Source organism: Macrobrachium rosenbergii, chromosome 50, assembly GCF_040412425.1.
Source record: "Macrobrachium rosenbergii isolate ZJJX-2024 chromosome 50, ASM4041242v1, whole genome shotgun sequence".
Taxonomy (NCBI): Eukaryota; Metazoa; Arthropoda; class Malacostraca; order Decapoda; family Palaemonidae; genus Macrobrachium; species Macrobrachium rosenbergii.
Genome location: NC_089790.1, coordinates 12,103,879 through 12,118,969, shown reverse-complemented (window position 1 = coordinate 12,118,969; position 15,091 = coordinate 12,103,879). Strand labels below are relative to the sequence as shown.

General features: G+C 36.2%; 1 protein-coding gene across 3 annotated transcripts in view; it reads right to left on the bottom strand.

The window, feature by feature from the left end:
• The window catches only part of LOC136832607 (modular serine protease-like), a 49,809-nt gene extending 35,051 nt beyond the window's left edge, over positions 1 to 14,758 (bottom strand). The window contains exons 1-4 of one of the 3 annotated variants that reach the window (XM_067093816.1): positions 14,482 to 14,758; positions 11,090 to 11,253; positions 10,158 to 10,267; positions 6,448 to 6,527 (exon numbers count right to left, since the gene is read on the bottom strand). In XM_067093816.1, the coding sequence (XP_066949917.1) occupies positions 6,448 to 6,527; positions 10,158 to 10,267; positions 11,090 to 11,253; positions 14,482 to 14,539 (412 nt within the window). In that variant the 5' untranslated portion in view covers positions 14,540 to 14,758. Of the gene's footprint in view, positions 1 to 4,679; positions 4,945 to 6,447; positions 6,528 to 10,157; positions 10,268 to 11,089; positions 11,254 to 14,481 lie in introns of those variants that run through there. The other 2 variants (XM_067093817.1, XM_067093819.1) reach the window with 2 other exon arrangements.
• Between the last annotated feature and the right edge of the window lie 333 nt (positions 14,759 to 15,091).

Sequence of the window (15,091 nt, the reverse complement as noted above, 5' to 3'; positions counted from 1 at the left end):
ACTGGAAAACAACAGAGGGATAATTCTGAGAATAACGCGCAGAACAATCACGATCATTTTTCGAAGGTCGAGAGAATCACATGGAAGTCTGCATAACCAGTTTAAATATTCCGTCATTGACTGGTAAGCCTAACTAACCGGGAATGGCAACGTGTGTATTAGCCTAGGATTGCAAAAAGCCGTTCTTGAACGGTGTGTACGAATTTGATGCATTTAAGGTTACCTGACGTTATATTTGGAGGGACAGTTTCATGCTTTGTCCTTAATGAGGAATAAAATTACTGAAATATATTTGGTCAAACTCCCATCACAGTTTTACGAAAGGAAAAATGAAAGGCTGTATATTTACGAAAACCTTGCCAGCGTTGCACTTCACACAACTTGGCTCGGGGCAAAGCATAACACCGTCAAAACCGGTCATGCTGTCGAGATGCCACGAAGGCAATACATTGTAATTTCGAAGATGCTTGGGCATTTTTTTGACAGTAAACTGGGCATCTTTGAAAAGTATTCCGTTGACCAGAACTTTTTCAATATACAGGCCAGGCTTAGCGGGTCCTGGTATAGGCCTACAGAGGGACTAACGATTCAACTACTGGACAACACCGAGGACCCATCAATCTGATGGCATGCCATGCACTAGTTTCAGTCTCTCTCTCTCTCTCTCTCTCTCTCTCTCTCCCTTCCCGAGGTCTTCATTTCCAGTCAACTGACTCCTCCCTTTTCCTTGTATTTGTTGTCATGGCGTCATAGATTTTCAATACACGTCACCGGATGCAAGTTGGCCGATGGTTAAATTATCAAGGGTGGATAATACTCCGTTGAAAGACACAGATTTCTTTGTCGTGAATATGAAAACCTCTAAAATCTGTGTATATGGATTATTGCAATTTCGTAATCTTGTGGCTTCCTTATTTCATCATGAAGATATACATAGCGTAAATGTATGATTTCCCACAGGAGTCTTGGTATTCCCAACGGCCTTGAGTGTGAATGATATATGTTGAGTTTATATAATTATGCTTAAAAAACGCCTTCGCCTTTAATGAGTCATGGCAAGAAAACTGATGATATAGGGAATATGTAATGGAAAACCACGTGCGCAAAACTAGTAGGCACATCGCAAATTGTCTTATATTCCTTAAACCACGCTATCCAGTGGAAGAGCACGAAATACCAAAATATAACCTCGATGAATTCACGAACCTTAATCACTTTTCAAAAAGAAGTTTTCATTTACTGAGGTAAACTCTTGATATTTCCCCAAAAGCTGTAAAACCGCTGTTTTCAAACATACAATATTTATACTCCAGGAAACTTGACCTTTGAACGAAAGGTTCTCTTTCCTACATTTACAGCCTGTTTAAAAGCTGTAGCCACACAAGTCCGAGGTCCACATTAGACAACTCATCGTGTTTTACCGTATTTACGAGCTACCTGCAAGCGAGGCCCATGCTTCCACAGGCCAGCTGAGTCTAAAGCAACCGTGTTGAACTAAAGTATGTTTATTTCATGTATATGGATGGCCAAACAGGATGATAATTTTGAAGAATGATGATGGTCCTAAAATCTTTAACAATCTGGTTTCATTTCTTAACAGGAAGAACGTTGACAATATACATGCGGTACAACAGTTTTATACATGTGATACAACCACATTTAGTTTCTTCCCAAACTGCTCGAGACAAGCCATAAAGTGCTCTTCAGTCGTGTTGCAGGGAATATGCCGATATGCGGAGATGTAAATCGCTACGGCCCGGTTCCCCAGGACGTCGATCAAGCCACAGAGGTGGTGGTTGGGTTTATGCTAGAATAGGCCACTGAAGAGGTTGAAGTGACTAAGCGACTTGGTGTGGATCTTTCAACTCCTTCCAACCAACCAAGACGAAATCACATTCATTGGCTACATCCATGGCAAATATTATCTGTTGATATGGCTGATCTAGTTCTTTAACCATAAGTATGAGTAAGGTACTTGGAAACTATTTGCAGTGTCAAAATTCCAGGGCAGAAATACCATATTTCTCAGAAACACCTGCGCTAACCTTATCAAGTGGTCAGGACATGATGTCAATCTCATTTTTCCTCAAAATAATTAGATCCAGCGTCAACACTGCAGATGTGATACTGATAGAACACTTCACGTGATATTTGACGACAGCTACGAGCAAATTTCTCTAAAAATCACACAAAAGAAATCCTGCTCTAGAGTAAATAGGCGGGTGATACTGTACCAGTAAAATGAAGGTAGGTTTACTGAATTACGGAATACAGAACAAAAATGGAAGTGGAGGAAATTTAGCCTAAAGCCCCGAAAAGTTGAGTAAGGATTCCACTGTATCAAGAACTGAAGTAACTGGAGCCAGCTTCAACTATGTAGAATATACAAGCTATCAAATGTAAAAGGATAAAACAACTCAGAATGAAACCACAGAGAAAACAAGGACAATAGATTAACAACATTTACAATACAGATAAATGTGAAAAGATACGAGGCAATAAGGGCAAGCCACCGAAGGACATCGACAACTTACAGGAAGACAGGAAAGGTGGATTTGGAATGGAAAAATTTAATAATTCAAGTATTGAGAACTCCTGTAACTGTTCAATGCATCCATCTTAAAATACATGGCAAAAGGGAAGGCAGTGAGAGGTGTTTGCAGGTATTACGTCAAATTCCATGACTTTGCAAATGACTCCGACCAAAAAACAAAAAAATCAACCCCTGACAGCACACGAGTAAGCAAGCTTTATACGCCCGAACACAAACTTCAAATCAAGAGAAAATTAATATACAGACATATGTCAAAACTATCTTACGTCAGGTACGGTATGAAGAAGTGAGGTGGCCTTTCTTTCGAAAACAGTTCTCGAGAGAAAGAGGAAGTCGTTAAGGCTTTCCACTTGAAGTCTCAACGCCAGGAACAACTTCGGCCTAGAAAAAACGAGAGGAGAGAAGCCTACGAAGTGTTGTAGGCACTAATGGTGCGTGAAACATGTAAATGAAAAGAAAGCCTGCTATATGAGAGAGAGAGAGAGAGAGAGAGAGAGAGAGAGAGAGAGAGAGAGAGAAATTTCTTTCACCGTTATGTATTATAAAAAATATATATAGGCCTAACAGAGTTAGACCCAAGGTCTAGTGACCTTGGTTAGACCTAGCGTTACCCAAATACGTCGTGTTCAGTTCCAAATGGGAACATTTATAAACAATGTAACAAGAGAAATCGAACTATAAAGGCAATCGTAATTCTGAATATTTTTTCCCACAGTTATTTATTCATTCCAAAGCCTTTGCATATTTATTTTTATTACATTCATAGTGATGTCTGTGAAAGGACCCATGCACCAGGCGACCGTGATATGTATGCATTCATGTGGCTAAGAACTGTAAAGTTCTTTAAAAAACATGATTCCGTATATGTATATGTAAACATCGTTTAATATTTAATGAACTTTTTGGAAGTTGCATTTATACGAGTATATGTATATATATATATATATATATATATATATATATATATATATATATATATATATATATATATATATATTACACACACACACACACACACACACACACATATATATATACACACATATACACACATATATATATATATATATATATATATATATATATATATATATATATATATATATATATATATATACCGCCGACGTGACGACTAACTAAATGTTTCACTTGCCAATGAGTGAAGGACAATTGAAAGTCACGAAAAAAAAAAAAAAAAAAGACAGCATTCTCTGGCCTGGCAGTAAAGGGCAAGAAACAAACTCCAAACAGAGGGCACAGGTCATTCATTGCAGATTTCTGGAGGGTTATCATTATTATCATTATTATTATTGTTATTATCATTAATACAGGATGTGGAGGTCTGGCCGGCGTTACGGAGCTTAAAAAACAAACAAAAACAAACAACAGGGATGGTGGTAAGGCACAAGGTCTAAAGAACATCCGGACTCTGAAAGAACAGAGGAAGAATTTGAACTTTGGAATATAAAATCTTGAAAAGACACAAACTCTAGCGTTTCATAATTTCATCTGTATTTCCCGGATGCTAACTATGTGTTATCTCATGTGGGCCAGATAATATACAAAGTGCTGCAGCCTATTCACTAAACATTCACTACTCCCATGAGACTTAGGGAGTATTTTCCTGCCGACTGATATGTAAGAGATAGTGGCTATTTGACACTGATGAAATTAAGGACACAACATTAGCCATTTTATTATATAAAGCGAGTTCAGAAAACGTAGCACAGCAACCACGTAAAGCAGAAATGCTGATTTCATGGTCATAGCGAATAGTTTAGTAGCCCTGACATTCTAATTGACGACAAGAATTTCGAAAAGACAATGAGACTATTCTATTTGGATCACGAGAAACTGAAAACGCCAGAGACCCTGCAGCAGTGGAATTTCCTTTATCTCATGCCTAGTCACGTCACCATCCCGCAAAGGATCATCCCTTTAATAAATCAAGGTTTATTCACGATTCCTTACGCTCAAATGAACATTATCTGTGATTCATTTGGAACAAGATAACGATATTCCATTAAGAGGAAAATAATTTTCGACCTATCAAAAATAGAAAATGGGGAATGAAAGGAATGGAACATGCATCGTACGTCAGCCAACAGAGAAAACAGTATCGTACCTGCGGGAGTCGTCAGGAAGAGAACGATGACAAGTGCTTCTGTCAACTGTAACATCTTATCTGTCTACAACAATGAACGGATATGGTGAATCCTTTATCACCTAAACATCACTGTGCAGTGAGTCACTGCAGTTTCCTCTGTAAAAGGCTGTATTAATATCCTCTTTTCATAAAGGACGCAAGCTTATAAATTTATATAAAGTTGAGACCTGATGCAGCAACCGACCTCAGCACTGGCTCAATCGTAGACTGAGCCAATATGCCTGAACGTTGGTCCGAGCTGAAGAATGGGTTGAGTTTTGGGAATCCTACACATCCTCCCTGTTTTCCCAGTTTTCGATTTCCGACATACAAGGAAAAGGATTCTTTTACTTGGGAAATTTTCATTGTTCTTATACATTCCGTACGGAGAAATGTGCTCCTACTGTTTCAAGAGGGAAAATAAATGAAAGAAAAAGGTCAACGGTACAATATGAGATAGAAAAACAAATCGCAGAGAACGAAAACCCAACAGGAAGTCAACATTTGCATATTCTTAACAATATACATTTATGTTCTTGTAATAGAGCACTTACTCTTTAAAAGCGTGTCAAGAGCGAAGTATCGTACTAATCATTCGCTGCAATGTCTATTATGGCATCAGTAATGTTAGCAACAGCAACTAATTTCCCCGTTGCTCAGGGAGAAACATTTCCCCTGATATCAATTATCCAAATCAGCTTTTATGGCTGCAATAATACTGTGCAGATGGGGGTCGGTCGCACTTCACAAGGCAATTAGCGAAGGGAGACTGTCATTACTTGAAGTCGTCAGATATCGTATTTCGCTCATTTTTATATCGGTCATTAAAAGGAAGTCTGAGTTAATTACGACGGCGATTGGGGTTTTTCTGAAGAACATTCTCTTATTTTCTTGCCTATTTCTCTCTCATATACTTTAACAGACGACAATGGAAAAGCTTCAGAAATATAGGAAATAGCGATAAGCGTAATTATTCGACGATAACAATGTCGTGAGGAGCGAATTCACAATTCACAGCTTTTAAAAATATGTTTTGAAATGGTATTAGTATTTGTTCGTGTGTGCAACAGAATAGGAAAGCTACACAAAACGCAGTGGATGAACTGACAGATTAATAATAATAATTACAAAAATAAAATTATTTCAGAGGTTAAGGTTTCCTTCCCTGTACTTCTGTGGCCTGAATGGCCTGAGGTGGTCAATGGAGAAAAAGAGGGACTTATTTTTTTTTCACTTCCACCGAATGCTTCATGTAACACAGTTGCACACAAATATGACAATAATGGGCAACATTCATTAAAACCCATACCCGAACAAGCATATAATGAACGACAAGCATGTTACTGAGAATGATTCTTTTACATTTATTAATGACGACACATAAACATGACAAGGAAAAAAGGCAATACCTTTGTTGTGCTTTAGACTGACGCTAATGACTATCTCGAGCTAAATTTTGCATGTATTTTCGCTTCATGTTATTCCTTTCCAAATGAACAAAACTCAAACAATATCAGTTTTCAATACCTTCTTATTGAGAGATGATAAACAATATTAAACCTTTCTAGCAAACCTTTGTTAGATGCGAAAGGTTCTTTGCTTATATTACCAGGATCTACATCATAAAGTCACGAATACATCCCACCAGGCATCTTAAAATACGAGAAAAAACAGATAGAGAGAGAGAGAGAGAGAGAGAGAGAGAGAGAGAGAGAGAGAGAGAGAGAGAGAGAGAGAGCGCTCTTACCTTCCAGTTCACACATCTCTCGTCCATTCAGCTTGATCGACTTGATTGAAGGCAGCATTTCAGAGCCGCTTACTTGATATCTGTAAACAAAGTTAACAATAGTTACAGTCTGCTTACTTGACCAGATGGTCAATGTGACTTTTTATTGTGATTAATTATGATTCATTTGAATTTTTCTTATCTTTTTCATCTGTGATTCGTCAAAATAATGTTTACAAATTATTGCTGCATTTGAGACCATGTCCAGTTACAACACAAACACGATGCAACACAAAATTTACAAATAAGATCAATCGATGCAATAAAATGATGAAAATGTGGATTTGATCATACATCTGTAGCCGTCCTTCAGCGCGCGGGCGGTGAAAAAAAATAATAAAACATAAAACCTGGAAATCTCAGCATGATAAATAGTGAACAGTGGAAAACTTTTAATCCACGGCAGATTTTCAATTAAAACTTGGTACGTGAGGGACCTTTCGCAAACTGATTATTATGGAAAGAAGTCTAGGGAGTAATCTGAATTAAGTCTGAAGATGTTGGATTATTGCGAGTCGAAGGTTGAGGGGCTTCCTAGCGCACTCTGCTCCTCTTGCGCTGTAAGTCATTACGCCTACGATAAGGTGTGAGGGATGCTGCGAAGGCGCTTGTTCTTCTGTTCATTACTGGAGTTTTTCTTTTTTAGAGATCTTGATACTCCAGCAAGTAAAACAAAATGATACATATACTGTATAGAAATAAATATGTATATATAATATTATATATATATATATATATCCTGTATATATATATATATATATATATACAACACATTACACACACACAACTGTGTTTAACCAGACCACTGGGAACTCAAATATTTTACAAGAACCAGACTATATGAAATAAATTCCTCTAATTCTTCATTGGCCGGTCGGAGACTCGAACCAGAGTGCTAGCCGAGGACGAAATGAAACTAAAGTCAAACATTCACAGAACTAACATGGGAGATCTTTCTAACATGGGAGATTTTTTACGCTAAGAAACTTCCAAGCAAACTACATACAGCAGAAAAATAAATACATAGAAAGCTGAGTTTTACATAAAAAAAATAAGTAAGATTAAATGCCCATGAAACCATTACAATGAACAAAAAGGTCATTACATTTAGAGTTGACACTGAAATGATGAAAAGCCGTCTTGGATTAACTCAGGTGTAAACTAAAATAACCAAGAATTACTGATAACCTAAGTTTCGCTTTTAAATCTCCATCGACATTGTTCAGAGTGGAGTCGGAGTATACAGACCTACGGTTAAAACAATACCATTTCATTTGTTAAGATATTTCTTGAAGCATGTGCATTTTTTTTTTTTTTGGCCATTTCTACCTGAATATTTATGTTGACATACTTAGACATTTGAATTCCCTACTCGTCTGGACCAAATAGAATGAATAACTTTTCAAAAAAAAAATTTTTTTAACTGCTGCTAATCTGTTGTTGTTCCATGAAAATATAACATTTACACCGAACATTTTCAACACTGATTTGATGGACTTAAAGCTGGGATGAGGCAAATGACATTCCTAAGTATTTGTTTTCCTGTCCATTTCATTTTACAATCTCACAGCTTTATTGTAGCAGGTATCCAAAATAAGAGCTGTTTATGCTCGCAAGAACAATGAAGAGATTACAGATATATATCAATATGAAGTCCTGAGACATAATGTATATTAATTTAAATTATTTTGATGCTTTTTATATATGCTAACAATGCTTAAAAAGGACACGCAGCTATATTTTTTTTATTTCTAGCGTGAATCTGATGGACAGGACTCGCCCAGGCAACATTTGCAAGAAATTAATGACATCGTCGTCTTTAGAAATAATCGCCAAAAATATAATTTAAATACAGAAACCGTGTTACAGGAGTTTCAACAATCTTAGGAACATTATGTTTAAAAAAAAAAATTATAGAAAAGGCGAAGGATCTCACACTTTGTTGTTTCACTTTCCCCGTGTTCACATACTTTGTGACATATACAGAATGAAATGGAAAAAAAAACTAATGGTTTTGTTCCGCTAAAAATGCAAGAGTAGCCTATTCAGAAAGCTCGTCTCTTCTATATTGTCGCCTTAGTACACACAAACACACATACATGCTTTACATACATACATACATGCATGCATATAATATATATATATATATATATATATATATATATATATATATATATATATATATATATATATATATATATATGTGTGTGTGTGTGTGTGTGTGTGTGTGTGTGTGTGTGTGTGTGTGTGCAGGGAAAGCAGCCGTACTTCCTGAATACCCTTGTATTTTTTATATTTCATCCTAGAACTGGTTGCGCTGTAATGGGAAAAACCATCTTTAGAAAATAGGAGTGCCAATGAATCTGCGGTACGGCTCGCAATAGGAGAACGCTGATTCGTCTCCTTTGTAGATCCGGTAGAGGAAAAAGTTGAGATTTGGTTGGATTAGGATCTATTTAGCGCATCACAAGCAATGTGCTTCTAGATGGTATCTGTGATGATGATATTAGAACACTGACGTGTCCCTCTCTCCTGTTTTGATAAACCATTCAATAGTGAATTAAGTTGAGGGATGAAAATGAACTAGGAGATGACAGGATTGCCAGGCTTGAAAATGTGATGATGACTCGGCAAATTTGCGCTGGGACGTTGGCCTAAAATTTAATTATCCTCCGAAGAAAACTGAATTATTGAAGGTTGATCTGGAAACTGATAATATCAAGAAGGGGGGAACGAATTATTGGAGGTTGCTATGAGGACACGATTGGACTGATCATAATACAGAGAGATGAATTAGGCGAACAAAGTTAAACTTGCTTGTAGTAAGGTCTTCACAGGTTTCAAGCAAAATCACTGAGAAAAAAAGGTTGCTAATACACTTGAAAATTTTACAATTTTAAGTCCGTTGTTCACTTTACTGGTAAAGCCGTAGAGACGATGAAACGACTCAAACACATAAAATAAGAAACCCAGAATTGTAAGAGGGATTATTGATTCTATACCATCGTAGCTTGGAACAAATCTTTTGGTAGCTTGAACGGGATCAATAAAAAATGACATATCATCGGTTGAAGAAACCACTTTGGATACTGTGTCTAATGCTGATACCTTCCAAGAACCTGGTGATCTTAATCCCATCCCAGGAGAATAGTTTCACGCTAGTGTCTTGAATGTCCTTCAAAAGAAGGCATCACGGCGACCCCATATAAAAATGAGAACAAGATGGGAAGAAGAAGAAGATCTTGAATGTCAACTAAAATTATACCTGGTAAGAATGTCTGCAAAGGCAATATATACAAACAGTCCGTCTCGAGATTAATTTTCACCTAAACTTATGCTGACAAAGGGGGCCACAGCCCCAAGAAACTAAAGATTTTTTATTGTTATATATATATATAATCTATATATATATATAGTATATGTACATATATTTATAAGTAATAATATGCCAGAATATATACAGCAACTTTGTTCACTATTTCTTTAACGGCACAACAAAGAGATAAGAAAGGGCTTCCCTGGAAAGTTTGTATTATTACAGTTCTATTTATATGCCAACTCACTTCATCGAAGTCTTTGTATAAACACTTAAAAGGAAGAAGTGTAGTCCCAAAGTACTATATCAAAAGGATAAGGACTTAGTTGGATTTGATTTAAGCTATGTTACTTACCGGTAAAGGATTTCAAAGACGATTCTGCTTCCTGGTAACAAAGTTGGAACGTTGTTCATGGTTACCGAGTAGCTGGTGCCGCTGAGGGTTTTCTGAACTCCAGTCCATTGCTATAATAATAATAATAATAATAATAATAATAATAATAATAATAATAATAATAATAATAATAATAATAATAATAATAATAATAATAATAATAATAATACCTTAACAGCTTAACTTCTTGTCATTACATACAAATTTTGTAATTTTCCAAAATTGATTATCTGACAGCTTAGGTTTTATATCTTTTCTTTTACTCAATTGCAATGTTAAAGTAAGTAAAATATCAAAATAACAAAAAGAAAATTCAATAAGCAGGCATCAATTATAGGCTTGTTACAATTATTTGCAATCGTGTTCTTTATTGAAAAATTCCAATATTTTGGTGACTAAAGGCAGCTGTCACAAAGATATAGCACAATCGTTAGTTATCTAAACCCGTAGTTTTCAACTTGAAATGGTAACAAGGAGACCAGAATAACTTGGAAGTTTTTATGATCTTCAATTAAAAGGAATTTCAACAGCAAAATAGGAAACGGGGGTTAACTGACATCACAGAAAGACCCTTAAATTTTCTGATTTTATAACTTTTGGATTTCCACCCTTTGTTTAAAAAGTCAGTGAGAACAAAGTGAATTAATATGGATCTTATACACCACGATCGGTAGTACGAACAATCAACACACAAGGAGTAATAAGACATTTCAGATCAAACGAAAAGCAAAAGAAAGTAAAAAGTCAAATTAAACCAGATATGTTAAGGAAATCCTTTCAATTTTTCTTACCCCATATAACTGTAACTGGGAGTAATAAAACACGTCAAATAAAATCAATAAAAGTCAAATTAAACCAGAGTTATGTAAGTGAAACCATTCAACCATTCTTACCTCAAATGACGCCAACGGCCCCGTGAATTCAAATTCCACTGTCCAGGACTTGATCGGCGATTCGACTGGCAGACTCACGTTACCATTCCAGCCACCGACCCAGGAATTTTTAGCGGACAGCCGACCATCGCAAAGCTGCGTTGCAGAAGTAAGACCTCCATATCCTGCAGGTTAGTTGGTCTATATTAGTTAGAATTATAGTTTTGAGAGAATCTGTTTCCTACGTATTTATCAGTCGCTGTTTATTCACGAATATACTGATCGTCTTACTGGTTTATTGCATAACTTTTTTTTATGTAGAGATGCTAAATAAAAGGCTTACTCTGCTAGCACGTTATTACCTTAATATTGCTGTATCTAATCTGTACGTCACAGTAGGTCTGGTGCCTCTATTGGCCTCTTTTGTATAAATTTTGTATACAAGAGAATAATTAAACATCTATTTATCTATCTATCTATCTATAGTGAATATATTAAAATAATGGCATATCTGAGATCAGACGTTCTCATGTGATGTCAGAGGAGTTATTTATATCTTGATAATCAATAAAAAAAATAACTGATGGCCGTTTGGTCACAGGTACAACAGCAATTTGAAATCTTCATTGAAAATCCCCTACAAAATCGGCCTGGTCGTTTGAGGAGCAAGTCACTACTTACAAATTTGTTACTATTTAAAGGGCTGAGTCAGCCGAATCTCTGAAATTCTCTGCCGCTCAGTTCACGTGTGAACGCCGCTGAATGGCGCAAACAACGGTACTTCCGGTTTTACCGTTCCCCGAAAACTACGGGAATGAGAATTTACACGTTGCGTGATCCACCATTTTCGAGGAGATAAACCAAAGGTCATGAAGCGACACTTATGACAAGTGAAATAATATTACAACTTAGTTTGAATACTGGATATCTGGTACTGTTGCAACTTTGTGGCCCTCAAAACCGATCAACGTCATAATTACTTGGATCAAATACAGTGAGACATAAGAGCTTAGGATCAACTGCTAGTGGGTTATTGAGAAATTAATCTATAAGAGAGTTTATGAAAAGAAGACAAAAAAAGTTTCTGTAAAGAATTTTTCTATAAAGAAATATCGGACATTAAATGACTTGCAAAAAAAAAAAAAACCGCAGAGGACCTGTACAATAAAAAATACATTAATCTAACATGCCCCAGTGGACACCCAAAAAGCTGTACCCCTACCACACACACACACATATATTTATATACATATATATATATATGTACATGTTTATTACATATATATGTATATGTATATATATATATATATGTGTGTCTTTATATATACATAATATGTATATATATATATATATATATATATATATATATATATATATATATATATATACAGTATATATATATATATATATACATATATTTCTATATATCTCTATATCTCCAGGCCATTAATCAACCATTAATCTAACAACGAACTTGAATGGTACAATCTAACCAACACAATGACAAAAAAATTTTATATAACACAAGAAGGTCACAAGAATTAGGTTTCTCACTTCACAGGACCGAACGAAAGCCGGATGTGACTTGAGAAATACCCATGACAGGAGACTGACTCTTCTAAGAATACGAAGACGCTCACACGAACATACGCAATATAGTATATGCGTCTATACCAACATAATCACTGCTTTAATAAGCCTTCCGGGGGCAGGGCATTCTAGGACGGACTTTAAGTATAAACTTGGTCATACCCACATTACCAACGCTCTTAACATACCTTAAAGGGGCTGGGCATTCTAGGACAGACTCTAAGTATAAACTTGGCCATACCCACATTACCAACGCTCTTAACATACCTTAAGGGGGCAGGGCAATCTGGAACAGACTTTAAGTATTAACTACCCACATTAGAACATCCCTTATAGACAATTTTTAAGTATAAACTTGGTCATACCCACATTGCCAACGCTCTTAACATACCTTAAGGGGGGGGGAGGGGAAGGTATTCTAGAACAGACTTATAACATGAAATTCGTAAGAAAGTAGTAGATAACACTAATAAAAATACAGCGATCTTCCAATTAAACGACATTTTTTCCCCGGTGACTAACGTCCTAAATGAAAACCCCAGCCCACGGTTCGAATCCTGGACGATCCAGAAGCACTTAACTATCACAAGTTCCCACGGGTGTAAGTTATTCCAAAGGTATGGTGAATTCGACATGAAACTGTTTTTGTGGCTTAATATTTGTGAATGGAAAAAAGTCATGCGCGTAATAGTACAAAAATTCACACACAAACACACACACACACACACACACACACACACATATATATATATATATATATATATATATATATATATATATATATATATATACAAGAAATGAAATCACAGTAATTTGCATCACTAACAAACACACACACACAAAGAGAGAGAGAGAGAGAGAGAGAGAGAGAGAGAGAGAGAGAGAGAGAGAGAGAGGAGAAATTTGAATGATGCTCTAAGCATTTATAGGACTAGGGACAAAGCAAAAGGCATGCCATGTTAATCTGAGGGTGGACGTGCTCTTTTATCTCTGAACCAAGTTACTGGATACGACTGGTTTTGCTTAACAGCTCACGCGTACTACGCATGAAAAGTATGTACTTTTTCTTATTCTGCAACAAGACACCGACACTTGCAAGGCCAAGTTACAACAATTTGTCACTTTAAAATTAAGCCTTAATTATTACGTAGTAATTTCTTGTTTCTTTATTTCCTACGTAATACATATATCGCGAACATCTACCTTTAAATTAAATGGAACCATTATTGCCCGATTCCTAAAATACGCAGAACGCTTATGCTACGGGGATACAAAAAAATGGCCAGTGACAAACAGGAAAAAATAGATAGACTAGACGAATCGTCTACATAACTGACTAATAGAAAGCAAGAGCTATCAGCTTAAACCAAAAATTAAATGAAAACAAGAAAAACCAGAAATTTAATGCAATGAGAAATCAATCTCGCCGGTTCTTGTGAACTGTTCTCAACAGCTGAATGTATCAAGACACACAATACGTAGAATCAGTAGTTAGCATTAGCTGTTGTTATGCTTTGGCTAAAGTTTATAGCAAAAAATGTTGGAAAATACAAGGAGGAAAAGAGCAGAGAGCCTAATAAATACCGTAAAAGTGATGTTTTTCGCGACGGGAAGAAAATATAGAAGAAAAATTCATGCCAAAAATTCTGGAAATACAAACTGATAAGCAGTTCCGAACTAAAATTTCTTCCTTATACCTAGCGTGAAACCTCCCCTTCACGACAAACACAAAGGCAAAGATCAGCAAGAAGAAAGGAATGAAAGATCCCACGAGAACTTGAAGCAAGAAGCCTGTACTTGCCAACATAGAAGTTATATCGCACCTACGTGAACTGCCAGAAGATGGAAGAAAGCCCAAACTGCTGTCCTGGTAATCTGCATTTTATATCCGATTGTCACGCAGTTGATGCACTAAAACGATCATTCACAACTGTAACATAACACCCTGTTTACTGACGTAAACGAATACAAGCTAGACCATATCAGAAGTGGCTAAAATTATCATAATTTTCAGAGAGAACATGAGAACTAAACGAGTCACGGGCACAATCTCGCGAGGATCCGGGCTCCCTTCCCGCGGCTCCTAACACATCGCAATGCGAGGGTTGGATTTTCCGACTTGAGGTTGCGTCATGTTTTCTCCAGTCAACTACATCCTCTGCTGTTGATAAACACATTCATTCACTGAAACATGATCCTTTTCACTGCAGCAGAGGCAATGTTGTGATTTACCGGTTGGTCTTCTGGATAAGGACTAAATATAAATTCTATCCCTTTATGACGTCACTGGCTTTCGCGTAACAACTCAAGGTTAATGCCTCCTGCTCCTTCTCTCTCTCTCTCTCTCTGTGTCTCTGTATATATATATATATATATATATATATATATATATATATATATATATATATATATATATATATATATGTATATATA